This window comes from Chiroxiphia lanceolata, assembly GCF_009829145.1.
Source record: "Chiroxiphia lanceolata isolate bChiLan1 chromosome W unlocalized genomic scaffold, bChiLan1.pri scaffold_40_arrow_ctg1, whole genome shotgun sequence".
NCBI lineage: Eukaryota > Metazoa > Chordata > Aves > Passeriformes > Pipridae > Chiroxiphia > Chiroxiphia lanceolata.
In genome coordinates, this window is record NW_022476499.1 from 732,916 (window position 1) to 760,671 (window position 27,756).

At 52.2% G+C, this 27,756-nt stretch overlaps 2 protein-coding genes and 1 long non-coding RNA gene across 5 annotated transcripts; 2 read left to right on the top strand and 1 right to left on the bottom strand.

Moving 5' to 3' along the window:
- Positions 1–5,545: 5,545 nt before the first annotated feature.
- On the top strand, positions 5,546–8,748 carry LOC116781330 (serine/threonine-protein kinase pim-1-like). 3 transcript variants are annotated; one of them, XM_032677022.1, is made up of 7 exons: positions 5,546–5,830; positions 5,916–6,258; positions 6,409–6,459; positions 6,665–7,031; positions 7,672–7,848; positions 8,117–8,266; positions 8,461–8,748. In XM_032677022.1, the coding sequence occupies exons 1-6, from the start codon at positions 5,694–5,696 to the stop codon at positions 8,221–8,223; spliced, it is 1,182 nt and encodes a 393-aa protein (XP_032532913.1). In that variant the 5' UTR covers positions 5,546–5,693; the 3' UTR covers positions 8,224–8,266; positions 8,461–8,748. The 3 variants fall into 3 exon arrangements, with proteins under 3 accessions (XP_032532913.1, XP_032532912.1, XP_032532914.1); XM_032677021.1 differs by having other exon boundaries at positions 8,117–8,748; XM_032677023.1 differs by lacking the exon at positions 6,409–6,459 and having other exon boundaries at positions 8,117–8,748.
- Positions 8,749–9,044: 296 nt separating this feature from the next.
- LOC116781353 lies at positions 9,045–13,620 on the top strand. The gene is made up of 4 exons (XR_004354850.1): positions 9,045–9,356; positions 10,160–10,272; positions 10,766–12,828; positions 13,409–13,620. It is a non-coding gene; the product is annotated as an uncharacterized LOC116781353 (long non-coding RNA).
- Positions 13,621–23,035: 9,415 nt separating this feature from the next.
- Positions 23,036–23,854, bottom strand: LOC116781323 (olfactory receptor 14J1-like; the record flags this gene model as incomplete). Its single annotated transcript, XM_032677017.1, has 1 exon — positions 23,036–23,854. A coding segment is annotated over one exon (819 nt), but the record flags the coding sequence as incomplete, so codon positions are not given.
- Between the last annotated feature and the right edge of the window lie 3,902 nt (positions 23,855–27,756).

The window sequence follows — 27,756 nt, forward strand, 5'->3', positions numbered from 1 at the left end:
TCTCATTTTTAACTTTGGTAGCTGGTATCCTTCCGCTTCTTCTCTCACTCTCACAGAGTGCCCAAGGTCGTCTGATGGATTCCATCACTATCTCTGAGACCTCTCTCTAGGGAGCTGCCTCTGGCTCTCTAGCCTGAACACCTGTTTGGTCTCCCACATTGTGGTAGTTTTAGTCTAGGCCTTTCCTCGGTGACCAGTTTGTAACCAAGGAAGTGGCCATGTTCCCAGTATTCCCTATGATTTTTACGTAAGCCAGGGTATAAATAAGAAGGGAAGAGAAGCCTTCGCTCTCTTCCCTTCCAGTGGTTCTGAAGGCACAGGTTCCCTGCTGTCGGTTCTGCTGTGTGGGAGAGCAAGGCCTAGTGAGGCCTTGTAGACCTTGGGAGGCGGAGGGTGCCAGCAGTCGTTCAACGCGATTCTGCTGTCCCAAAAAGAGTAGTAAGATATTCTTTTGCCAGTTCTTTACTGATTGTAATTGTGCATTCCTGCCTCGAGTTTCTGTTGTTTTGGTGTTGGTTTTTTTTCTTTTTGTCCCTTTTTTCCCTTTCCTCTTTCCTTTTCCCTATCCTTTTCCCTTTCGGGATTGTTTGGGGTTTGCGTGTTATATGTACATAGTATTTTAATTGTATATATCTGTGGTATATGTAAAATACATATATATTTTTGCTATAGCTTTTACTATTCTGGTTTTTTTCCTTTGGAAGGTTTTCACTGTAGTCTGTGGGGTTTGGCAGAAAGCCAACTACAACCGACTACACACACCCCAGCTCTGATTCATTTTTCTGGAATGATTATAAGTGAATGAAATGCTTTTTTGGGCCATGATCTAGGCAACTGCTGTTGTGGATAACATCGATTGCAGAAAGGCAGAAGAGAAGGACGTGAAAGGGCCACCTGTGAGCAAAAGGTATTTTTCATGTTCAGTAGTCTCTGAATTTTTGTTGCTAGTTTTCTGTTTCTGTGGAAGAGTTCAGTGTCCTCCCTCCTGGGAGGGATGGGAACAAATGATTAAACACAGAAAACGTTCTGGCTAAGCTGTTTGAACACTGCAAACTGTCATTTGTCCAGATGGTCTAAAGATGTCCAGATTATCAAAAACCTTCCATATGTTTCTTTTCGGGGAGAGAGAAATATTTGATGAAGAAATCCAGCAAAGGCAAAAGTGCAAGGCCAAGCCTCAGCCCGCTGAGAGCTGAGGAGTGGCACCAACTGCCCCAGAATTACATAGGGAAAATGAGAAACACAGAGGTTTTGGAATGGGATCGAGCCATTTTCAATGGAATTGATTCACTTTGAGGTGACAGACTGATCCCTCTCGACTTTTGGGATGCAGAGTTGGGAGAGACTGGAATGTTAATGGTCCACGGCTCCAACACTCTCCAGTTGCAGAAGCAGCGGGGGCTTTGCTGCCCATGGGCAAAGGAACCACCTGGGGAAGGGGGGGTTAATGGGGCTGAGGGGGGAGAGGAGGGGCAGCACCACGAGCAGGTGAGTCCAGAGACCCCCCTGGTGTCCCCAAGACCCTCTTGGTGTCCCCAACTCCCCCCTTGACACCCCTAGACCCCCCTGGTGTCTCCAATGTCCCCAGGGCCTCCCCATGGCCCCAATTCCCCCCTTGACACCCCCAATTCCACTGTCCCCAAACCCCTCCCCATTGTCCTCACTGTCCCCAAACCCCATCCCTGATGTCCCCAACCCTCCATCTCACTCCAGGAACCCCTCTGCACCCTCTGACCCCAAAAACACCCCTCCTTCCTCCCCTCCTCACAGAAAGGCCAAGGGCATCTGGGGCACACTGGGGATAGTTTGGTGGCTTTGTGGGGCACTGGGTGATTACTGGGGATCACTGGGACACACTGGGGGGAACCAGGGGGCACTGCGAGGGAGTTACTGAGGGATGCTGGGAGGGCGCTGGGAGGGCACTGGGAGGGACTGGGGGGGAACTGGGGCACACTGGGGGACACTGGCAGATGACTGGGGAGTTCCTGGGGGATTACCAGGACACATGAAGGGACACTGGGAGGTTACTGGGCCATACTGGGGGTTACTGGGTGCTTACTGGAGGATCATTGGGCCATACTGGGAGGCAGTGGGAGGTCACTGGGATGCACTGGGTGGTCACTGAGGGCGTTACTGGGCCATACTGAGAGTCACTGGGAGGTCACTGGGCTATACTGGGGACACTGGGATCCCCTTACCCGGATGTGGTACGTCTCACCTCCGGACTTTGGGGGGAACCACCAGACCCCCTCCCCTGGGGGCTGGGGACCCCCTGAGTGCTCCCTGTGGGGTCTCTGTGTGCTGAGTTTTGCGGTCTCTGGGCTTCAGGGCGAGCATCAGGATCCCCTTTCCCTGAGGTTGGTCCACCGGACCGGAAGGGGCGCTGTAGCATCAAAAGAAATGGCGGGTCCAGCACGTGACGTGGGACTTCTTAGGAGTTGTAGCTCTTTTATGAGGTCTCCGCCGGCGCACCTGCGCAGTGCAGCCAGGGTGTTGGGATAGCCCTTGAGCCCTGCAGCTCCTGAGAGGATTCCAAGGCCCCGCACTCTGCCCCTCGGGAACCCTCGAACCCCTCCGCTAAACCCTCCCGAGCCCTCCAGCCTTTCCACTCACAGTGCAGTGCACCCGCCGCCACCTCCTCCATCACTTCCCCACAGCAAACATGGCGCTCTGTGCGCTCCCCACTTCCAGAGAGACCCCCACCGCAGCCAATCAGCATGCGGTCTCGCCCCCCGCTCGCCCGCTGCCACCCCCCCGCCATGCGCGAGGCACCATGGGAGTTGTAGTCCTTGCGGCAGGTCATGGTGGCCCTTTGCACTTGGGGGGGTGATGATGGGACGCGTTCCTGACACGGGAAAATGTTAAATTGCTATTGGGAAAGTGTTACGGGAAAATGTTACGGGGAAGACGTTCTATAATTGGCACAGTGTAATGGGTGCAATTTTAGGGTTCGTGTACTGTTGCTAAGTGTGTCGGTGAGCAGCCAATGGGAGAGTGCAATGTCACAAATGTAGCCAAGAGACAGCCAATGGGACACCGAGGGGACGGACGGGCAGCCAATGAGGAGCTGTCGCCAGCGGAGGGTGCTGAGGGACTGCACATGCTCCGAGAGCGAAGTGAAAAGTTCAGGGAGAGGAAGACTTTGAGCCTTCATCCCCTGGGACCACCCGAGAGGAGCACCAGAGAGAAGTGCACAGGCGCCAGAAGGCGTGTCCCGAGATTTACATAGAACACTGCTCACTCTCGGGTAGCTCGTGAATATGTAAAAATGTGCAATGAATATGTATGAGCTAAGTTCCCAGAAACTGGAACAGTCCTGTGTGTGCAGGGACAGGTCAGGGGGTGCCCCCCTCCAGCAGCCCTCTGCCCCCACAGCAGGTTGGGAGCTCAGAGGGCCACCCCGGACCCTCCTTTCCCACCCCCCTCTGCCCCACAGATGCTGCAGCACCAGCTGCTGGGTGGGGGGAGTACCCCCATCAGCCCCCCAGGGATGGACAGGGGGGTTGGACACCTGTGGAGAATCATGACCAGAGCAAGCACAGAAAGGGTTACAGAAGCAGTGGACATTACCGGTGTGGATCTGCCTCCTCCCAGAGCCCCAGGGAACCGCTCCAGGGCTCAACTGATGGGGGACAGGGGGGACCCATATGGGAACCCCCTGCCCTCTGTCCCCCTGCCCACTGTCCAACACCCCTTTTCTCCTATCTCCCACTCCTTTCCCATCATCCCCACAGTCCCTAGGTCCCCCCCAGCTTGGTTTGTGGCTGCTTCTTTCCCTCCGCCCTGCTCAGTTTCAGAGTCTCAGCTCCTTCCCCACTCAGTTTGGAGGTCCCAGCCCCCCCTTTTCTCCCATTCTCCCCCCCTTTTCCCATTATCCCCTGAAAGGGAGCTGTTAAATATTGTGTGCTGAAAAAGCTTCTAAATCGTGTCCATTCCAAATTAAGCTTGGATTTATTAGCATGGACTGGCATCCAAATGGCAGCAAGAATAGTCTTCTAATTCTCTTCTTTTTAATCCTCTCTGCAGTCGCCGGTTTTCCCCTCTAAGCGGGCAGGAAAATAGGAACAGCCCTGGTGTGGTCGGGGAGCAGAGCTGACCCCAAAGGGCTGCATTTCCCCTGCCGATCCTCCTGCTCTGCCCTCCCCTGGGGCTGGCTCTGCCTGGCGCTGGCCGGACGTCCCAGGGCTCCTCACTGAGCAAACCCCTTCCCAAACTTCAGGGGCAAGTCCAGACCCCGGCTGGCCTGTGTAAGGGGGGTACTTTTGAATTGCATGATCAATGGAGCATAGAGGCGTGAGAAAGGAATCATATTAGGATGTGAAACCAGCTAGAGTATGGTACAATGTAACTTCGTGGCACAAGCTAATTGTAAGGTCCATTGTGCTTTTTAGCAAGTCAGCTTGATATCCCCTATTATCAGAGCTGAGTTCTTCCTTAGTTTTGCTACATATTGCAAGATAGATACATCTACCCTTGAAACACAATGGTAGAGGTCATACATAGGGGTGAGAAAGATGATGATAGGAGGAAGATTCTGTGGGCAGGGGTCGCTGGCCCCTTGCCCTACAAGTAGGGCGTGCGCAGACTGTTGCCATGAGGTAATGATCAGGCGGTATTTGGCTGCCACTCAGGCATCACCTCATACTACGTACTGGCCCTACGTAGTGTAATGTGGAACTGATAAAATGGGGTGTCGGGGCTGCTGAGTTGAGCGACCCTCATCCTACCACCCAGACTGTGTTGCTCCGCGGGGATGCCCGCTAAGCACGGGCACCGACCAGCTGCTGCAGATCCTGACAGCCCTGGCCTGTCTGTGTGGGTAAGCACAGTTTATTGATAGGAAGCAACTGAGAGAACAAACTTTTTTTAATATCCTTTTAGTGATCCTTTAATTCCCCTTTTTATTATTGAATATTGTTACATAAATAAGTTGCTCATAATAGTTCCCTTTAATTTCCCTTTTTACTAACCAATATTGTGTTAATAGTTATCCATAATATTGTGTTAAGATCCCTTTTTTCGTATCCATTTAACCCCCTTTTTTCACTAGTTAATACTGTATTTAATGCTGTTTGTAGTATTTGTTTTAATGTCATCCGATAAGGTAGTTATTTTGTATCCCTTTTTTTAGTTTTTGATTCCTCTTGCTAAGTTTATTACTATTATTATTATTCTCACTGTAATAAAAGGTATTTTGTGTGTTTGAATATTTCTGGCACTTGTCTTTATTCTGGACATGTATCCAAACCAGCTGTTACAGCCTGGGAGGAAGCGACAGCAGCGCGGGCCGAGCGGGCGGGATGGGGTCCGAGCAGTGGCAAGAAGTTGCAAGATTGCCAGCAAAGAAGTTTAAATAAAGTGAAGCAGCTACAAAAGACTGTGGTCTCGGCATGGGTGCGGGAGGAAGGGGAGCTCGGTGACTCCAGCCGGGGCTGCGCCCGGGTCGCGCGGGGGCCAACGGGGAACGGACAAACGGAAAAACGGACGAACGCTCCCGGCGCTTCGGCAGCAGCAGCAGCAGCAACGATTCTAGCAACGCGCTCTCGGTCTTCCTCTTCCTCTTCTTCCTCCTCTCCCTCTCCCAGTGTCCCGCTGTCCCGGTGTCCCGCTGTCCCTGTGTCCCTGTGCCAGTGTCCCTGTGCCGGTGTCCCTGTCCCGTTGCCGGTCTCCCCATCCCCTTGCCGGCCCGGGCCATGGCCCCGGTCATTCCCCTCTGCCGGGCGGGGCCGCCCCGTCCCCGTTCCTGGGCGGCCGGGCGCGGTCTCGCCCTCGCCCAGCTTCCGGCGCGCCGGCTGTGGCGCTGCTGGGCGCTGCTGTGGTGCTGGCTGTGGTGCTGGCTGTGGGACGGGCTGTGGGACGGGCTGTGGGACGGGCTGTGGTGCTGGCTGTGGGACGGGCTGTTGGGACGGGCTGTGGGACGGGCTCGGCCTCTCCGCCCCTTGGCTCCTCCTGGCTCGAGCCCGGCGCCTGCCGGGGCCGGCGGGGGACGCGGGCGCCGCGGCCGCTGCCGCCTCCTCGGCGGCTTCCCCGGGCAGAGCTCCGCCGCCGCTCCCCGCTGCGGGTGGGGAAGCCCGGCCGGGGACTCTTGAGGGGCGCTCGGGGGCCGTGCCGGGCCCCGGCCCGAACGCTGACGGCCACGTCTCGCCCGCACGGAAGGCGAAGGGGCCCCTGCAGAAGCGCTACCGGCTGGGTTCGCTGCTGGGCAGCGGCGGCTTCGGCCGCGTCTACGCGGGGACCCGCCTGGCGGACGGAGCCCCGGTGAGTGGAGCAGGAGGAGGAGGAGGAGGAGGAGGAGGAGGAGGAGGAGGAGGAGGAGGAGGAGGAGGAGGAGGAGGAGAAGAAGGAGGAGAAGGAGAAGGAGAGTGGGACGGGCGGTGAGCTCAACCCGCCCTTCCCCTTGGCTTGCAGGTGGCCATCAAAGCCGTGCCCCGAGATCACATCCGGCGGTGGGGCGAGCTGGTGAGCGAGCGGGGCCAGCGGGAGAAAGCGGGGCGGGACGGGCGGGGACGAACCGAGGCCCGGGAGGGTGGAAGCCGCCGGGACACCTGGAGGGAGAGTGGGCGTGGGGTCAGTGGGGGACAGGGAGCATCCAGGGCTGGCAGAGGGGTAGCAGGCTGACAGGCACGGCATCAGCCCCACTGACGACCCCGTGGTCCCCCCGCAGCCTGACGGCACCCTGGCACCCCTGGAGATCGTGCTGCTGGACAAGGTGTCCAATGGCTTTCGTGGTGTCATCCAGCTCCTGGAGTGGTTTGAGCTCCCCAACAGTTTCTTGTTGGTGATGGAGCGTCCGGAGCGCTCTCAGGACCTCTCTCGCTTCATCACAGCGTGGTGGTTCCTGCCGGAGGAGGTGGCGTGGGGGCTGTTCCGCCAGGTGCTGAAGGCCGTGCGGCACTGCACCAGCTGCGGCGTCCTGCACCGGGACATCAAGCCCCAGAACATCCTCCTCGACCTGGCCACCAGCGAGGCCAAGCTCCTTGACTTTGGATGTGGCACCTTCCTTCGGGACACGGTCTACGCCCAGTTTGCAGGTGAGCCCACAGCTGGGGGATGCTCCTGGTGCCGGGCACCGCATGGCCATGCCCAAGTGTGTCACCGGAGATTGCCCCTTTTGTTGAGGGGGAACAGGATTAGTTCTTCAGCTAAGTTGCTTTCGGATGGGGCTGGGGGGTTATTGTGAGATGGGCCCCAGCCTTGCTGACAGCCTGTGCCACCCCCCCTGTCCCAGGCTGGGTGTGGGGCAGGGGGGAACCAGCCTGATAAAAACCCCCATGAGGGTAGCAGAGAAGGGGGTCAGAACTGTGCACCAGCTGGCTTGGTGTGCAGGCGAGGAAGGGCTTGGGCTGCTCCACTCGCCTTGTTTGCCTTGGCTATGATGAATTGTTGGGGGCAGTGCAGTGGGGCAGGGAGAAGGTATGGCTTTTCCCCACCACTGGCTGGGTTTTTCCCTTGTATGTAATGGTTGGGCCTTGCCAGGGCTTCTGCTGCCCTCTTGGGCACCAAGAGGCTTCTCCTACAACCCCAAGTTTGTAACCAAGAGTCAGGGGCCGGTGAGAAGGCAGTGGGTCACAGCGTGTGCCACTGGGGCAGGCCCCACATTGCCAGGGATGCTGGGGTGAGGCTCTGGGAGCAGGCAGCATCCACCTGACGAACTCCGTCTGTATTCCGTAGGAACACCGTCATACAGCCTGCCAGAGTGGATCTGCTTCAAACGCTACCGCGGCGAGGCGGCAACGATCTGGTCCCTGGGCATCCTGCTCTACCAGATGGTCTGCGGGAAGCACCCTTTCTGCAAAGGCACCAACACCATCTGGGACCAACTCCCATTCCCACCACGGGTCTCTCAAGGTGGATACCAATCTTTGTGGCACGGGGGGAATAACAGTGTTGGGAGAGGGCAGCGGGCTCACGAGGATGCCGCTCTTGAAGCTGTTTGTGTCCCATGGGTGGCTGGAGGAGGTGGCCTGTGTCCTGCCATCCTACTCTCCTCCAAAAGGGAGAATCAATTGAGAAGTTTGGGCACAGCTCTGAGCACAGCCAGCACAGCCTGGGCACATGGACAGTGGGACAGAGGGGACAGGATCCTTCTCCACCTGACGGGCCATTTTCCCCCCAGGCTGCCAGCACCTTATCAGGTGGTGTTTGTCCATCCGCCCCTCGGACAGGCCAGCATTGGAAGACCTATTGTGCCATCCTTGGGTGCAGGGCATTCACCTGCTCTAGAAGATGGGAGAGATCCATGTGCTCACTTTGATCCAGGGGCCTGGCAAGTAACACCTCCACACATCTCTTGGCAATAAGAAACAAAGAAAACCAGACTTTTTTGTTGTGCCTGTAGCACTGAGGGGGGATCATCACATGGGAACATGCACCTCTTTGTGCTGGAGCTGGGCTGCAGACCCAGTCTTCCAAGTGCTGGTGGCCACCATCCAACCTGGTTTTGCTGGTCCCGCTTCACAGACAGCTGGGCTCTCGGCAGAACGCTGACAGCCTGGTCTGGCCCCCAGGGAAGGAGAAGGGGCCTCTAGAGAAGCTGTGCCGGGTGGGGCTGCTGCTGGAGACATTGAGGACGACGTCAGGGATGACAAGCTCTTTGTTGTTGACCTGGACACTGGCGAGCTGAAGATGATGGACTTTGATTCTGGCCCCTTCCTCCAAGATGTGCTCCACACGCCGTTTGCAGATGAGTCCACACCCAGGGGGTGCTCCCGGGCATGGACATTGCTCAGCCTGGCTGGGCACCGAAGGTTCCCCCCTTTGCTGGCAGGGAACCTGATGAATTCTTCAGCCGGCTGCCAAGCTGCTTCTTGGCAGGAGGGTGGGCAGGTGCTCTGGGCTGGGTGTGAAATGGGAGCCTGGCTCTGCCACCAGCCTCTGCCACTGCCCCTTTGCTGGGCGGGGCTGGGGCAGGGGCAGCCAGCCTGCCAAAAACAAACCCCCATGGGGGGAGCAAAGGGGGGACTGCAGAACACCAACTGCTTTGGTCTGCAGGCCAGGAAAGGCTTGGGCTGCCTTGGCTTAGGAACCTTTTTTTGAGACAATGTAACAGGGCAGGGAGAAGGCCTGGGTTTTCCTGAGCTGGAGGAGGTGGGGTTTTTCTTTGGCGTGGAGGGGTTGGGCCTTCCTCAGAACCCTGACAGAATGTTAACATTTTACTTTTTTTTCTTGTTTCCACTTTTTGTTTGTAATCTCTTGTCATGAATTTGTTGTTTGTTTTCGAGGGAAGAGTTGAAGCTGGTGCCCGGTCCAGATTGGGAAGGGCTGGGACCATCCCTGGAGAGGATCTGACGTCCCCTCTGAGAAGGCTGAGGACATCCTTTGGGACACGCTCTTCTTCCGCCAGCAGATCTTGTGAGGTAGATCCTCATCTTGCCCATCTTGTCAGCAGGAGTGGGATAATGGCTTTTAGGAGATGGCAGCAGGCACATGAACATCCTGCTCTTGCAGCTGCTGAGGAGGTTGATCTCCTGGGCTTGGCTGGAGGAGGTGGTACCTGTGTTAAGTAATTTCTGAAATCCAATCGATCTGGGATGACCCCAAATGACAGTTTAGTTTTCACCTTGCTCCAGCTGTATCTCAGCTGTTCTCTGAACAGTTCTCTCCTCCACCTGCCTGTTACTTCCCAACTGCTCCCTCTTTTCCCTGCAACGAGTTCCCAGCTCGTCATGGTCTCCATCAAACCATTGATAGAAGAAATAGAAACTCTACTCCCAGTACCCCGGAGTGCCCAAATGGGGAACAATGTAATCCTGGAGAAGTTCTAGAGAATTAGATAAGGGATGTCACAAACCAGCAGGATGTAAAATAAGCCCTGTGTACCCAGATAAAAGAAACACAATGGTGCTGTGCTGCTCAAGAACTGAGGTCAAGATGACAGAGAAGGCCCGGAAGGACCAGAAAAGGACTTCCAATAGGGGTGTGACTATGTAAAGCAGAGTCACATATATGAATATGTATTAAGTAAGCAAGGCTATCAAATGCACATGTAAACGGTGTGTGTAATAAAAAACCCTGTCTGTCATTTGGCACGTTGGATTAGAGGAACTCTCCTCTGAGCGTCCAGCATGCTGAACAAAGAAGAATGCCCTTTTTAACATCTCCAAATTGGGGTTAAGAAGTTTGTTTCTGCTGCTTTTGGGTGTAATTTATGACCCCCCAGACAGGACACCTCTGCCTGATCTCCCACGGATCCGAGGGATCTCTGGATCTTCATGCCAGCACCAGGACTTTGCTGCAGAAGAGCACAGATCCCCAGAGCAGTCTGGGACACAGGTAAGATCCCACTGGATAATAAGGCATTCTCTTTGGGAATCCTGCCCATGTCAAACGTATGGATCTTTCAGCGCACTGGGGGTTCTTTGGTACTTTGGGAATTCTGCTCATCTGAGACCTGTGGATCTTCCAGCACTTTGGGTGGGTTATTTTGGAATTTGGTATCAGCTTTGTTTTATCAATCAATATTGTTGTGTTCTTATTTGTTTCTGTATTGTAACATTTTGGGTCTACTGTTTAGAGATGGGAAGTGGGCAATCTGAAGGGGGAATTGTGAAGAAGTCCCTACTTTGTTGCATTTTGCAATTTTGGATGAAGTTTGGCAACCCCCCCGGAGGAACAGCTCCCAGGGAGAATTTAATGAAGTGTTGGAATCAATAGGTGGTTGTTCTGGAACATTGAATTATAATCCATCGTTACAGTTGATGCTGTTTCAGAACGGGAACAGAAGTGGAAGGAGGTTATGTGTGTTGATGTGTTTTTCACTTTGCAGAACCCTCTGAAATGGCAGAAGGATTGTGGTGTGAATGCAGCGCCCTCAGAGCCCTTGGTGTGAGCCCAGAAAGGAAAATCAAGGGAAATGGTTAAAGCCTTGTTGTTCAATGTGGAGCACAGGAGAACTTTGTTCTAATTGTCTCCCCAAAAAGGAGGAGGACTTAGATCTTCTGGTTGGCCCCACGAGCAGGTTGAGTGGGGGAACAGAAAATCAAGATGCAGAAACCAATCTTGCAAGGGAACTGGCATGTGAAGAGGCAGATTTAGCATGTCCAGAAGAAAAGGGAGAGAGAATGTGTCAGAGAGAGAGCAGAGAGCTTCAGTACAGCTTCAGGAAGAACTAGAACTAAACAAGGAGGGGTGGGAGTGGCCCCCCTGTGTGATAGAACCCAGACTAAATGGCAAAAGCATTCAAAATGATTGAAACCCAGGATCCGGGCTAGAAGGATCCTATGTTAGAAGTGTTGTTTGGTAGTAGGGAGAAAGCAATGGTTCTTAAAACTAGTCAGAGGTTTTTGGAAGAGCAGATTTTGGTGGGGAATATACAGAGTACATTGGACATTCCCTTTCCCACTGTGGATTCCAAACAGGATCCTAACATCCCTATTTTTAGAGAAAGGTTCAATAGATACCTGCAGTGGATGTTATCTGGAATGAAACATGCCAGGCCAAAGGCAATGAACACGTCAAAATTCTTTGCAATGAAGCAGGATCACAGGGAATAGCCTACTGAATTTTTAAATCATCTGGAAGAAACAGCACAAAAATATACTAATATCCATCCTGAAACACAGGGGGAAGGACTCAACTGGCCCCCATATTTGTGGGGCAGTCCTCAGATGTGGTTAGGAGGAAATGACAAAAAACTGAGGGACAAGATCAAGATAATTTCAGGACATTGTTGGAGGTTGGGAGAATCAGCGGGAATCAACTCAGCAGGAAGGAGCTGCAGTTCTGGAAGAAATCCCTGAGGAAATGGTGCCCCCGGGGAGAGGAAGAGGATGAGAGCATGGGCAGCCTGCTTCAAACATCCCCCCAGGAGACTTGGTATCAATCCCTGTGCATCCTGTAAGAAAGATGGACACTGGAAATGGGATTGTCCGCAACTGAAACTTCAGAACCCTCCGAACCCTCTCCTGGCATCACTGAAGACGACTGAGGGGGCACCAGAGGATTCTTCCCCATCAGAACCTCTGGTTCCAGCCAAGCTAAGTACAATTGTTTGTGGCTATGGGAACTTGTTCCCCTGTCTTAAATAAGGGAAAATGAAACTCAAGTCACAATTCTGGAACAATTGTCTGGTGTGACAGGGAATTGGGAAACTGGGCCATTTTTAATGCTGTGGATTTGAAATTGGGAAAACAGTGGTTGGCTCCCCAGTGTTTGTATTTCCCCAATTCACCAAAGCCTCTGCCTGGGAGAGATCTCTTGGAAAAATTAAATGCCACAATCCAATTTAAAAATGGTAAAATATAGGTTATTATTCCAGAGCCTAATTCTGTGGAAGATTCTAGTTTTGCATGAGAGTCTCCAAAAGCGGAACTAATCCATCTGCCAGCATCACCTGGGGATGCAGTGATTCCAGTAGGATGGGCTGGAGAGGTGCCTCCATGAGCCAAAAGAGCAGAACCCGTGAGAATTCCAGTGAAACCTGGAGCAGGGTTGGTCAGGCCAAAGCAATAGCCTTTGAAAATGGAAAGTTGTGAGGGATTCTCACTCTTTGTAGAAAAACTGATGAAATTTTGCTTGTTAAAAGAATGTGAATCTAAATGGAATGCTCCAATTTTGCCAGTCAAGCAGGCAAATGGAAGGCTATACCAGTTAGTCCAAGACCTCAGAGCTATAAATAATAGAGTATAAGATATACAACCAGTTGTAGCGAATCCTTACACTTTGCTAACTCCCCTAAATGAAAGTTTAATATGTTTCACAGTATTAGATTTGAAAGATGCCTTTTTCTGTCTCCCTTGGAGTTGTGAAAGTCAAGAGCTTTTTGCTTTCCAATGGGAAAATCCAAAGACAGGGAGGAAAACCCAGCTGACTTTGGTGGTCCTCCTGCAGGTGATGCCAGCTCAGCTGATGCTAAGAAAAAAACTCAGGAGCAGTTAATTGAGTGTGAGATAAGGAAAGGGTTTAATTTGTGCCAAGGCATAGATGTTACAGGATGCATGCCTGCTATGCCTGAGGTGTTACATTTTATAATACTACCTGTCCAATCCCAAGTGTTTCCACCCTGTAGCCTTTGCTCTGGTCTGCCCTGGGCCCACTCCCTGGGAATTGAGTCTGGGGTGCATTTTGGGACCCTCTCTTCATCACCATCACCATCCTCAGAGCACAGAGGGTACACGGTCACCCAGTTCTTGACTATTCTGTTGTTCAGGCCAAGATATGAGTGTTCTCTAAACAGCATAGGCCTTGCCTTGACAAGAGACTAAACATTTCTACTGAATTCAGGGGTAGGATTGATATAGGGAGCATGGAATGGGGTAGGAGGGTTGAGGAATGTGTAAACTAAAGGGTGCTAAAGGGTGAGGAATACAATATAGCTACTTCTAAAATCTACTTCTACTATAATTACATATAAAGCTTATAAAAATTAGCAAAGTCAAAAAAAACCTAAAAGGGTCTTAAGGCATCACAGGGGTTTAAAAATATCCCCCCAATATTTGGAACTCAATTGGCAAAGGAACTGGAGGAATGGAAAAGTCAAAACCCTCTTGGAGCCTTATTCCAGTGTGTGGATATTTTGATAGCCACTGATGCTGAGCAGCAATGTTGGGATCAGATACTATTGAATTTCCTTGGATTGGGTGGATATGGGGTATCCCAAACACAAAGTACAAGTAGTCCAGACCCCAGGAGCCTCCCTGGGCTTTGGAATTCTCCAAGGACAATGGAGGCTGGGCCAGGAACAAAAGAAGCTCATTGAAACCTTAGGAACAAAATTTGCTCCAGGAGGCTGGGCGGTTACCCCAGGTGGGCAAATAATAGTCCCTGAACCAATCTCATGTGACCTGGTGGATGGGGAACATGAGGGTATTCCTTGGAGTGAAGCAAATCATTGAAACATTTGCACAAGTGGGTTATAAGTCCAAAACTGACCCCAATTGTACAAGCAGTGAGTCAGCAGTGTGGTGTGTGTAAGAGAAATGATCCAAACCCTGCCACTGGAGTGGGAATAGGTGATGTACAGTGTAGAAATGTTGCAGGTGAATGTTGGCAGATGGATTTGACTGAATTGCCCAGAAAAAGGGGGTGTAAAGATCTCCTAGTCTTGGGGGATACCTTCTCTGGATGGCCAGAGGCTTTTCCTTGTTGCACTAAGTAGGTTTGGAAAGAGACTGCAATACTGTTAAATGCAATACTCCCTGTATTTGGGATGCCTTTGGGAATGTCATCAGACAGAGGTTCCCACTTGATTGCAAAAACAAAATGTTTCACTCTTGTTTTGCTCTTCTGAACACAGTTCAAACACTGTTGACATGGGAGGAAAATTTACATCTCTTTTTAGTGCCAAATGTGATCCAAGTGTTGCCTACAAGTGTATGTATTAAGCAAGCAAGATTCTGTAATGAATCTGTAAACTGCGTGTGTAATATAAAGCCCTGTCTGGCTGTCACTGAAGTGCTGAGGCTGAACAACAGCCCCTGAGCCAAAGCTGAGCTCTAGATGAACCTTCTAACCTAATGGGCTGTGTCTCCATGTATCTGCTCATGAGCTAAAACTGTGTCTATTTGTTGGTAAAAATGTGGTGTGATGAGACTCCACCTGTGTATCTGCTCCTGAACAAAACAGGTGTGCTTATTAGTCAGATCTATTAGTCTGGGCTCATTAGTGAATCCTGTTTGTATCTGTTCATTAACAAAATATGTCTGATTGTGAGCAAAATCTGATCTTTATCTTTCTGTTTCTGGAGAGTGGTCAAGGCCATGGCAGTCGATGTCTGACCTTGTTTGGCAGCAGATGGTGCAGGGTGACCCTTGGTTTGGGAGAAGTAGAACATTGCTCCCAAGATTCTGCTCTGGCCAAATAAGGAACAATAGAATCTTAGAGAAGTCCTGGAGAATTGGATCAGGGCTGTTACTCAAGCAAACAGGATGTGAGCTGAGCTCTGGGGACCCAGAGAAGATCAAACCAAACATGATGGTCTCTGTGGGGAAAACCAGTGATGCTGAGAACCGAGGTCAAGAAGGGGACACCTGACTTTGGGGGGGCACCAGATGCCAAAAAACACACCAGAGACCCCCAAAGAAGACCCCAAATGACCAAATAGGTACTTGCAATAAGGGATGTGACTGTGTAAAGCAAAGTAATGGACATGTGTTAAGTAAGGGAGAATATCCAATGACTCTGGAATCAGTGTATGTAATCCCAAGCCCTGTCTGTGTCCCTGAGCAGGCTGGATTAGAAGAACTCTCCTGCAGGCGTCCAGCACGCTGCCCTAAAGAATGCCTGCTTCTTAACACCCTGTGGTGGTTTCACTCTAGGCCTTCCTGGAGACCAACTTGTAGCCAGGAAGGAACTAGAAAAGTGATCACGGAAGTATTCCATGCTATTCCTTTACGTAACTTGAGGTATAAATAAAGCCAGCGGGAGGGATCGCTCTCTCTTCCTCTCCGGCGAGGTTCGAGAACGGTGGGTCCCTGTTTCGGTCGGGCTTATCTGGAGCCGAGGCCTATAGTGACTGCCGTTATCTGCCACGCGTGAGGGGAGAGCCGAGGACCGTGTCTGGCCATCCTGCCTGTTCGAAGGGAAGTGGTGAGATTTTTGCTAGTTTGCCTTCGGCTGGCTGTTTGACTTGTTCGGTCCTTGCCCCTTTTTGTCCTTCTCCCTTCCCCCCCCCTCCCCTCCCCCTCCTGGTATTCTCCTTTTGTGTATCTGTCTCATATGTAAAATATATATATATATATATATATTTTTGCTATAGCTTTGGCTGCTTGGTTTTTTTTTCCTTTTTCCTTCTCTGGGAGGCGGGTCCTTGTTGTCGAGTTTCAGGGGACTTGGCGGGAAGCCAGCTCGAAACTTGTACACCCCCAAACTGGGGTGAAGGGCTTGGGTTCTGCTGTTTGTGGGGATCATTTCTGGGCCCCAGGTGGGACCCTGTGCCTGATCTCCCGTGGATCCGAGGGATCTCTGGATCTTCACGCTGGCCCCAGGACTTTCCTGGAGAAGACCACAGATCCCCGGCCCAGTCTGGGATGTGGGGAAGATCCCATTGGATAATAAGGCATTCTTTTGGGGAATCCTGCTCATGTGTGGATCTTCCAGCACTTTGGGTGGGTTATTTGGTATTCCACGATTTGGTGTCTGGCTTTGTTTTATCCACTGATCATTGTTTTGTGTTTGTATTTGTCTCTGTACTGTAACATTTGCACAGGTGGGTTAGGGGTGCAAAACTGACCCCAGTTGTACAAGCAGTGAGTCAGCAGTGTGGTGTGTGAGAGAAATGATCCAAACCCTGTCAATGCAGTGGGAATAGGTGATGTAAAGTGTGGAAATGTTCCAGGTGAATGTTGGCAGATGGATTTGACTGAATTGCCCAGAAAAGGGGGGTGTAAAGATCTCCTAGTCTTGGGGGATGCCTTCTCTGGGTGGCCAGAGGTTTTTCCCTTGTGACACCAACTGGGCTAGGGAAGTGAGTGGAATATCCAAGAATCCCTGGATTCGAGGTACATTTGGGAATATCATCAGACAGAGGTTCCCACTTGATTGTAGAAGTGGTACAAGAAGTCAAATCATGGATGCATTATTGCAGAATTCAAAAGGCCAGAGCCCCTTGGGTAATTGAGAGGTTGTCTGAGAAGAAACAAAATGCTTTAGTCTTGTTTTGCTCTCCTGACAATAGTTAATTGGGTCTTGACTTGGGAGCAAAATTTACATCTCATTTTAGTCTCAAATGTGACCCAAGTGTTGCCTCCAAGGGATTGTTGGGTGTGCACTCATTTACCTGAAAAGACAATGAAGCCATTCACCATTTCTGCCTTCCCTATTATGGCAGAAATGATTCCTGGTCACTGGGTGAGCACTTGTGCTCACCAAAAAGTGGACCCAGCAGTTAGTGTGCAAGTACCCCCCCCATCTCTGACAATCCTGCCTGTGTACAAAGCTGTGACCCCCACTAAAGGGACAGGAGAACTGGATTGTGTTAATGAAAGGGGCCCGTTTGTGGGAAATCACACCCAATGTCCTCAAACCCTTCCTGCTGGGGAAATGACTGATCCTTGGCCGGTCCCCAATGGAACGGGGTGGTGTTGGCTGTGTGGAAATAACACCTGTGAAGGGTTGCCCCAAAACTGGAGGAGCATTTGTATTTCAGCTTGCATCATGACTCAGTGCTGTAGCTGTTCTAATGCCTCGAGCTCTAAAATGAAATAAAGCTCCTAAGGCCCTCCATCCCTTCAGGAGCTTAGTCTGAAGAAAAGGAGGGATTTGATGTGGGATATAGAACACTGCTCCCAACATTTCTCTATGGCCAAGGAAGGAAAACCATAATCTTGGAGAGGTCCTAGAGAATTCGATCGGGGATGTAACTAAGCAAACAGGATGGAAGCTGAGCTCTGTGCACCCAGAGAAGATCAAAACCAAATGTTAGAGTCTTTGTGGTGAAAGGTAATGACAGTGTGTCTGCTCAGAACCGAGGTCAAGAAGTGGACACCTCAGCTTTGGGGGACACCACATGCCAAAAAAACCCCACCAGAGACCCCTGAAGAAGACCCCAAAGGACCAACTAAGGACTTGCAATAGGGGGTGTGACTATGTAAAGCAAAGTAAGGGAGAATATCTAAGGAATATAGAAACTGTGTGTGTGTAATATAAAGCCCTGTCTGACTGTCCCTAAAGTGCTGAGGCTGAACAACAGCCCCTGAGCCAAAGCTGACCTCTAGATGAACCTTCCAACCTAGTGGTCTATTTATCCACGTATTTGCTCCTTAGCTAAAACTGTGTATGTTTGTTGGTCAAAGATGTACTGTGTGAAAAGACTACCCGTGTATCTGCCCATGAACCAAATAAATGTGCTTATTAGTGAGATCTGTGAGTCTCAGCTCATTAGTGAATGATATTTGTATGTGTTCATTAATCAAATCTTATGTCTGATTGTGAGCAAAATGTGATCTTTATCTTTCTGTCTTTAGAGAGTGGTCAAGGCCATGGCAGTCAATGTCTGGCCTTGTTTGGCAGGAGATGGGACAGGTTGACTGCCTTGGTTTTCCCCTTAAGCCCTGGCCAGGCTCTGGGTGGAACCCAGGAGGAGAAGGGAACCAGATGGTTTTGCGCACTCGTAGCTCTGTGAGCTTCTTTATCCAAGCCCAGAAAAGCTGGACCCCCTCCCAGCAGAGATGGAGCCCTCCCCTACGAGTGGACGCCCTGGGCAGGATTTCCCGTGCCCGGGAGGGGTTCTCCAACCCTTGGCTGCGACCGGGGCTCCCCCGCTGCCGTGCGGGCCTGGCTGAGGGGAACAGATGAGGGCAACTGGGCAGGGATCTTTTCTAATCACTCCAGGCACTCTTTGTAGGAACGATGAGGTGCATTACTGAGCTCAGCCTTTTGTCATTCTTTGCTGGTTTGCACTGTAGTAAAATTACACACTTGTTCTCTAAAGTTGGTGTCGGTGTCTCTTGTGCTGACCCTCGTCGTGGGCAAAACAGTTCCATGGGGCCCTGCAGTGTCACAATGGTCCCCTGCTTCCATGAGACAACATTCCTAATTTACTGTCTAGACTAGAGGAAAATCACAGGAAGGGCCCTGGTTTGTTAGGACTTGCTTTGTCTGAATGAGCCCCGTGGGGCTTTTGGTACTGAGTCCTGGAACCTCAGGTACTGAGGGGAGATTGCACAAACTTTTCCATTAGTCAGAGTCAGAAGGAGAACCCAAAATATTTCAAAGCATTAATGGGTCCCACTGAGGGGCATTCCCAATACAGGCTCCTCATGGACTCGCTGGAAGAGAGAATTGAAGGCCATGATTGCACACAAAGCTCTCAAAGGCTCAGTTTCCAAAGGAAGTACCAAAGATCCTTAAAAAACCTGGAGTACCTACTGACAGAGCCTCTCAAGGGACTAATTAAAGCACATAATTGGAGAACATGATTGAACAAACCTCTCCTAGATTCAGAGTCAAAAGGAAAGGCAAAGGACCTTAATAAACCTTTAGTCCCTTCAAGCATTAACAAGCCCCATTGAGGGCCCTTCCTGACCAAGACTCTTCGGGGACTCATTAGAGCATAGAACTGGAGGTCATGATTGCACAAACTTCTCTTGAGATTCCAAAGCAAAACCCAAAGGACTTTGAAAACCCTGCAGTCCCTTGAAGCCTTCAGGAGCCCCCCAAGGGCCATTCCTGACAAAGCCTCCCCAGGGACTCTCCAGCAGATCCTTGGAGGCCATGAGTGCAGGGAAGCAAAGGCTCTGTGCAGGCAGCTGAGATGTTGAGCACAGCCTGGCTTGGCTGGAGGCAGCAGAAAGGCCCAGCCCTGACCCCCAGCCTGGGGAAGGCAGATCCTGTCCCTCACGCCTTGCTCAGGGCTCTGCTGGGGGCACTGCCTTGGGGGAGTGACGCTGAGGGAAGGACAAGGGGGTGCCAGTGCCCAGCCTTCCCGGGCCCTTTGCTGTGCCCTGCCAGCAGCAGCCTCCCCATGCTGTGCCCAGGCTGCTCCTTTCAGCTACTGGCACAGACAGGGCCCAGCTGTGCCTGCTGCTGTCCCATCCTGCGCTCAGCACAAGGGACGGGGCAGCCCAAAGAGAAGCCCCGTGTAAGGGGGGGTACTTTTGAATTGGATGATCAATGGAGCATAGAGGCGTGAGAAAGGAATCATATGTGAAAGGATGTGAAACCAGCTAGAGTATGGTACAATGTAACTTCATGGCACAGGTTAATTTTAAGGTCCATTGTGCTTTTTAGCAAGTCAACCTGATATCCCCTATTATCAGAGCTGAGTTCTTCCTTAGTTTTGCTACATACTGCAAGATGGATACATCTACCCTTGAAACACAATGGTAGAGGTCATACATAGGGGTGAGAAAGATGATGATGGAAGGAAGATTCTGTGGGCAGGGGTCGCTGGCCCCTTGCCCTACAAGTAGGGCGTGCGCAGACTGTTGCCATGAGGTAATGATCAGGCGGTATTTGGCTGCCACTCAGGCATCACCTTATACTGCGTACTGGCCCTACGTAGTGTAATGTGGAACTGATAAAATGGGGTGTCGGGGCTGCTGAGTTGAGCGATCCTCATCCTACCACCTAGACTGTGTTGCTCCGCGGGGACGCCCGCTAAGCACGGGCACCAACCAGCTGCTGCAGATCCTGACAGCCCTGACCTGTCTGTGTGGGTAAGCACAGTTTATTGATAGGAAGCAACTGAGAGAACAAACTTTTCTTTTTAATATCCTTTTAGTGTTCCTTTAATTCCCCTTTTTATTATTGAATATTGTTACATAAATAAGTTACTCATAATAGTTCCCTTTAATTTCCCTTTTTACTAACCAATATTGTGTTAATAGTTATCCATAATATTGTGTTAAGATCCCTTTTTGGTATCCCTTTAACCCTTCCCCTTTTCACTAGTTAATACTGTATTAAAAGCTGTTTGTAGTATTTGTTTTAATGTCATCCGATAAGGTAGTTATTTTGTATCCCTTTTTTTAGTTTTTGATTCCTCTTGCTAAGTTTATTACTATTATTATTATTCTCACCGTAATAAAAGATAGTTTGTGTGTTTGAATATTTCTGGCACTTGTCTTTATTCCGGACATGTATCCAAGCGAACTGTTACACCCCGTTGCTGGAGTGAGCCCAGGCCCTCGGGCAGAGGGGATCTCCCAGTGCCTGTGCCAGCCAGGGACCTTGTGCTGGGCTGTCAGAGGCCAGGGCAGGGGCAGCTGGAGAGCCCCTGGCCCAACCATGAGTCACGGGCTGAGCCGTCAGCTCCTGCTGAGAGAAGGGACCTCACAGGCCCTTCCCCAGACACCTTCCTGCTCTTGGCCTGTCCCCTCCAGGGGCACAAGTGACCTCACAGCCCCTTCACAGCCACCAGCTTCCTACTGGGTGATGAGTTCCTGAGACACAACTGACCCCTTGATACTGTAACCAACCATCCCCCTCCTTGTGGCCCAGTAAATGATGGGACCACATACAAATAAACTTGTTTCCTCAAATTTGTCCAGTACATTTCCATGATTTCAGTAGAGAGATGTTCCTCACAGGAACTGCTGTGTTTGTACTGGTGCATTTGATAGCTCTACTTCTGCCTCTCTGTCTATTCTCTCTTCAAAGAGCTCTCCAAGGAAAAGATTCCTTGAATTGTAGAATAGCAGAGGCTGGCAGAGCCCCCTGAGCAGCACTGCCCTGGCTGTGGCTGGGCTGCAGTTCCCTTTGCCCAGAGCAGCCCCTGTCCTGCTGTGTTGGTGCTCGTGGCTGCAGCGCTGTTGGTCCCAGCCCAAGGCTGTGGCTGTCCCTGGGCAGTGCTGGCCCTGCAGGAAGCATCTCTGCAACCCACCCCCACCCAATGGGCTGGGGCTGGGCAAGTGTTTTACAGGGGACATGGCTGGGACAGCTGGGCTGGACTGACCCAAGGGATATTCCATTCCATGGGATGTCATGATAAGCAATAACTGAGAGAAAGGAAGGGGGGAGACGTAGATGCTCTTTATTAATACATTTGTCTTCCAAAGAAACCTCTCCATGGACTGAATTCTTGCCTCCCAGAGGTTTTCTTTGTTTCTGCATGTGGCCTCTGCTTTTTGCTTCCCCCTCCCCAGTTAATCTCCCTTTATGTTAACCAATGATTTTTTCCCCTGCTTTCCCCCTGTTGTCTGACTGAGGAGGGGAAGTGAGAGAGCAACTTGGTTGTCACTGGATGGCCAGACAGGTTTAACCACAGTCACCTTGCCCAAACCTTGCCCAAACAGGCACCCCCAGAAATGTCAGGTGTCCACACCTGAGCTTGGTCATGCCCTGCTCACCCCCTCCCCCAGGGCTGTTCAGAGACAGGAGTCCTTCCCTTGCACACAGTTCCTGGCAGCAGGGCAGTGTCTCCCTGGGCTCCTGCTGCCACTGCCAGGGGCTGGAAACCCCTCAGCCCTGGGGGGTGTCAACTGCTCTGCCCCTCTCTGAGATGCCCCACGGCCTGAGCGATGGACACAAGGAGCTCTGGGCACAGAAGCACATCCCAGGGCTGCATCCAGAGGCTTTCACAGGGCACGTGACTCTCAAAGTGGGAGTTTGTCCCTCTGGATTTATGGCTCCCCAGGAATAGCTGATGTTTGTGCTCACTGGGGTTCATCTCCCCACACACACATAGTGCCCACACTGAAGTCTCCTCAGTACTAAGCAAACATGGATTTTTGATCTGGTCACTTGATATCTCTCTGTGGAAAGACAACCAACCTCTTGCAGGTGGGGTGAGAGGCCAGGGCTGGGAATGGGGGTTGCAGAGGCTGCTCTGTGACAGTGGCCCTGGGGCACCTTCCCAGGCTGTCCCTGGAACAAAGACACAGCCCAGCCCCTGCTCTGCTGCTCCCTCAGGGCTGCGCCAGGAGCTCTGGCTGTGCAAGGACACTGCTGTGTGCCCCCACCCTGCACACTCCCACTCTCAGCTGGGCACTGGCATTTGCTTTGCCAGGGCATTCCTGGAGCACATTGCTGACAGGGACTGTGGAGGAAGAGCCTGAAGCCTTCCTGCCCTGCCCTCAGGAGATGCCCTTAGCTGATGGAGGTGCTGGTGTGGAGCCCAGCTCTGCGCCAGCAGTGCCAGGGCCTGTCCCTGCCTGTGATTCCAGCACGGACACGCAGCAGGACTGTCCCCAAGCTGCCAGAGTACTCAGGCCTTGCACCCACAGCAGGGTTGGGAAGGACAGTGTGGAGTTGGAAAGAGCAGATGTGGAAGGAGCAAGTGCCCTTGTCCCTGGTTGTGCTGCTGTGCTGGGAATCTCTTCCCTCCAGCTCTGCACACAGGCACTGCCCCTGCAGCTCCAGAGAAGGGCTGAGGAAGCATCTTGAACACTCAGGTCAGGGCAGGGAACTTTATTTCATTCAAATGCACAGATGTAATGACTGCTGAAAGCCCTTCGGTTACAGAAGACAAGTGGATACGGATGTAGTAATAGTATGAGTAAAGACATTCTTTTATGGAAAAATTTATAACAAATAAAATTAAAAATCAAAACCAAGAAAAGAAAAAGGCAAACAAAATCAAAACAATAGCAAAAAAAGAATGCACCAAAACCCCCACTTACACATGGCAGAAAGGAGACTGGGCTTGTAATGAGTTACTTTATCGATAGTATGCAGAAAAGTGTCCAGTCATCCTTTTCCTGAGAGCTTCCCTGAGCTCCTGGTTCCTCAGGCTGTAGATGAGGGGGTTGAGGGTTGGAGAAACCACCGAGTACAGAACTGACAGGGCCAGATCCAGGGATGGGGAGGAGATGGAGGGGGACTTCAGGTAGGCAAATGTGCCAGTGCTGACAAACAGGGAGACCACGGCCAGGTGAGGGAGGCACGTGGAAAAGGCTTTGTGCTGTCCCTGCTGAGAGGGGATCCTCAGCACAGCCCTGAAGATCTGCACATAGGAGAAAACAATGAAAATAAAACAACCAAGTGATAAACTGGCAGTAACCACAATGAGCCCAATTTCCCTGAGGTAGCCTGAGTGTGAGCAGGAGAGCTTGAGGATGTGTGGGATTTCACAGAAGAACTGGCCCAGGGCATTGCCCTGGCACAGGGGCAGGGAAAATGTACTGATTGTGTGCAGCAGAGAATAGAGAAAGCCAGTGGCCCAGGCAGTTGCTGCCATGTGGGCACAAGCTCTGCTGCCCAGGAGGGTCCCGTAGTGCAGGGGTTTGCAGATGGCAACGTAGCGGTCGTAGCACATGATGGTGAGGAGGGAAAACTCTGCTGAGATGAAGAAGACAAAGAGCTGTGCAGCACATCCCTTGTAGGAGATGGTTGTGTTCTGGAGGGAATTGTGCATGGCTTTGGGGACAGTGGTGCAGATGCAGCCCAGGTCTGTGAGGGAGAGGTTGAGCAGGAAGAAGCCCATGGGGGTGTGCAGGTGGTGGTCGCAGGCTACGGCGCTGAGGATGAGGCCGTTGGCCAGGAGGGCAGCCAGGGAGATGCCCAGGAAGAGCCAGAAGTGCAGGAGCTGCAGCTCCCTCCTGTCTGCAAATGCCAGGAGGAGGAACTGGGCCATGGAGCTGCTGTTGGACATTTGTTGCCTCTAGATGTGGAGCCCTGTTCAAGTAGGAAATAACAGTGACAAGTTAGGACAGAACACTGAGAAAAGCCAAAACCACTTTCCAACACCACTCTCACTGTTCCATTGGTTTTACTTTTCTAGAAGTCTCTCCTTCAGCTCCATGGCTGGAGCCCTGGGTGGGGCTCACCACATCTTCCATGAGGAGCAGACCCTCTGCCCACTGGCTGTGAGGGCTCAGCCCTGCTCTGCACTGCTGGGATCATGGGTATGGTGGGCACAGGGGCCCGTCCTGGTGTTCAGCTGTGTCAGATGAAACTGCTCCCAGTGCCAAAGGGCTTGTCAGCATCTGCACTCCCAGTTTCTGAGGAAAACCAGGACAGCAGAAGGTAGTGTCACAGGTTTGTTTTGTTTGCCTTTTTTTTTTTTCCAATTCCCTCATCTCTCCTGAGGAGTGTTCCTGGATGGCAGAACCCCTCAGCACTTCTGATGCATTCAGGGAGAACAGAGCAGGTCCTGCCAGGCAGGAGGATTGTCTGGGGCTTAGTGCAGAGTGAGGGGAGCTGATCTGTCCCTCTCTCTTGTTCCCAACTGACCTGGCTTTACTCCTTCCTGAGATGGATATTGATCACATTCCCAGTTTGGTCTGAAAAGCCACCAGACATTGTTGAGAGCAGAGGGATCCATCCCAGACCCCTCAGTGTCTCAGCCTGTCTCAAGGGCTCAGCACCCCACTTGGAGCCAAGGACACCCGTGGCTCATCTCCCCAACCCAACAGCATCTCCTGGCGTGGGCACAGCATCTCTGCCCCTCTCCACTGGGGCTTTCAGAGAACACAGCTGTGCTGGGAGGATGATTTGCATTCTCCAGGGCAGCTCCCAGCTTGGAAGGACACCTCAGAAAAAAGCCAAGTGTCCTAATGATGGGGTCTGATTGAGGGAAAAAGAGCTCCTGACCCAGGCCCACAGACTTCACTGCCCACAGCCCCACAGGGCAGAGGACAAGTGGAATGTCTCATTCCCAGGGGCACTCCTGCCATAGGGGAATCCCAGGATCAGTGTTGGACTGTGTAGCTTGAACTCCCCTCCCCAGTGAGCCTGACTGAGAGAAGGAGGGAACAAGCTCAGGACCACGGGCAAGCTGAGAACCAAGAACATGCACAGGGAGGGTCCAGCTGGGAGAGGCCAGGGCAGAGCCCACTGAGCACTCAGGGCAGTGTCACCCTGAGCCAGCTGGGCCACCTCCCAGATACCAACAGTGCCAGAAAGTTGTTCTCAGCTCTGGGCAGCTCCTCACAGTTCCCTCTGGAACTCAAACCACCAGGCATGTGACTTGAGAGCCTGAGAGAAATCCCTCCTTGGACCTTCCCCTTGAAGTATCTACTGGAAAATATCCTGGGGTGCTCTGGTTCTGTGAGCAGCCCTGACCCATGAAACTCTCACTTGATAGCAGAAGAAACCTGCCCTGCCCTGCCAGGCTTTGCTCTTTCCACCCCCAGCCTCTGCCCAGCCCTGAGGGAGCTCCCCAGCCTGGCTGAGAGCTGCCCCTGGCAGTGGCAGAGCTCCTGCCCCGGCACAGCCCTGGGCTGCAGGACCCTGCTCTGCAGACAGCTTGGGGCAGCCTGGGTGGCACAGCCTGGCTTCACAACCCCTCAGCCATCCCTGGGAGAAGGGAACCCTGCTGGGATGTGCCTGGGATGGTGCAGTAGGGAGTGGGATGTGCCAGCGTTAGGAGATCTTTGCACCAACTGCAGACACATTGCCCTTCATGCTGACTCGCAGTGAGGGAGCCTGGAAAGATTCCTCCTGCAGTGGATCTTCCTCTCGACTTCCCTCCCAGCCCAGGCTGCGTGTAACCTCTCTCTGCCTTGCTTTTGTGCCCTGGGTGCTGCAGGCAGTGCCCTCAGCCCTGCTGGGCTGTGCAGAGGAGCTGCTCCTGGGCAGAACTGTCTCTTTGAAGCTCTTCTTGCTTGCCAGGATCTCCCTGTGTGCCAGGAGCCCGACCCAGCTCAGCAGCACAGCAACAGCCCCACGCATTTCATGACCCTCAGGGAGTTTGATGTTGTTTACATGAGACTCTCCCTGAGAGGAAGTTCAAACAACTTCTCAAGAACTCCAAATGAGTTTGAAAGACTGAAGTTTCTTGTACTGTTAATGGGTCCCACTGAGGGACAAGAGTGAGAAAGTGTCCCCAGATTCCAGTTGGAACAGAAAACTGCCGACAGTGATGACAAGGATGGACAAGCAAGGGAAAGGTGGCTCTGATGCTGAAGAAACCTTGACTTGTTTCCTTAATCCAGAGGACAAAGTCCTGACCCCCAGCCCCTGGGAAGGGACATCCTGTCCCTGCCTCATTCCTCAGGGCTCTTCCTGGGGCACTGGGATGTGGGATGTGCAATGCCAAGGGCAGGACCACGGGGTGGCACCTGCCAGGCTGCTGAGCAGGGACAAGGAGGCCAGGAGGCCCCAGGGCTGCAAGGGGCACTCCCCTCCTCCTGGCATCAGGGACACAGACAGCAGCCATGGCCAAAGGCCTGCAGAAGGTGGCTCTGTCAGGGCCTTTCAGCTTCTCCCCATCCCTGTCTCCTCTCCAGTCCAGGCTGTCCTACGGTGTCCATGCCCTGCCACTTTCCCTGCAGGCTGTCGTCATCCCCCCGGCTGCCCCACCTGGCTGGCACCTTCCTGCACTGACATCTCTGCATCCTCCCTGGCTCTTCCTGCACACACAAAGCCTTGGGCTCATCCAGACTCCTCCTTTGTGACATATTGCACCACAACACTGACCTTGGAGGGAAATTTCTGACTTCTTGTCACCAGTCTAGGCCACCCCAGCTGCCCTTGGTGGCACTAGCTCTTTCTTAGGCTGTTTTCTGACAGGAAGAAAAGCTCCACCAGCTCTCACACCCCCCTTTCCAGACCTCTCAGGCTACTCCTCTACTGTCCTCAATCTTCGCACCACTGACCCCTGAGTCCTCAGCCTCTATGGGTCATGCGCTTGAGGCCCCAAATTCCTTCCTGGGACATCTCTGGGACTTCTCCAAGGTTTTCGAAGATGACAATAGAGTGCTCTTATCCCAGGAAACACAGAATGACACTTTTTTTCCAAGGGTTGTCTTGGCAGAATGAGGCACAATCTCTTTAAACTTTCTGGCACAAGGCAGCTCTGAGCTCTGGGTATGGAGGGAGCTCCAAGTGCCAACCACTGGAGTGGGGGCTACAAATCATCAGGGCTGGTGTTCTTTGGAGGGCCAGACACTGGTGACAGTGGTGGGTGTGTGCACATGGAAAGACTTGAAGGGCACAGTGAACTGTCTCAAAACACTGTCAAAGCAGGAAAATCCCATAAGGCACCACAGCACATAAGCACTGGTGGCAAACAGGAAGGCATTTAATTCCAAGGCCTAAAGGGAGGTGAAGCTTTGCAAGTAGCACCCAGGACAGAATTGCACTGTGCAGACTGTGGAAAAGAGCAGAGAGCCCCAAGAGGAAGCCAGGGCTGGTAAGGCAGGTCTGGGGAACCCATCCAGACAAAGATTCCCACCTGCAGACTGGAAGCACACCGGGCAAAACTCCCACCATGGCAAACTGTGGGAAAGGAAGCAAGTCCTTGTGCACGTGCCAGCCCAAGCTGTGGGAACAGCATCTACCCCCCTGAATACCCAGGGCTTGGGCTGTATAAAAGTGATAGCCCAGAAGCACAACTTGGGGACCCTCCACCGAGCAGAGCAGGGGGAAGAAGGACCGGTGGGACACCTCAGGGATCTGCATGGGGTGATACATTTACTTCATCTCTGTCTCTCTCTC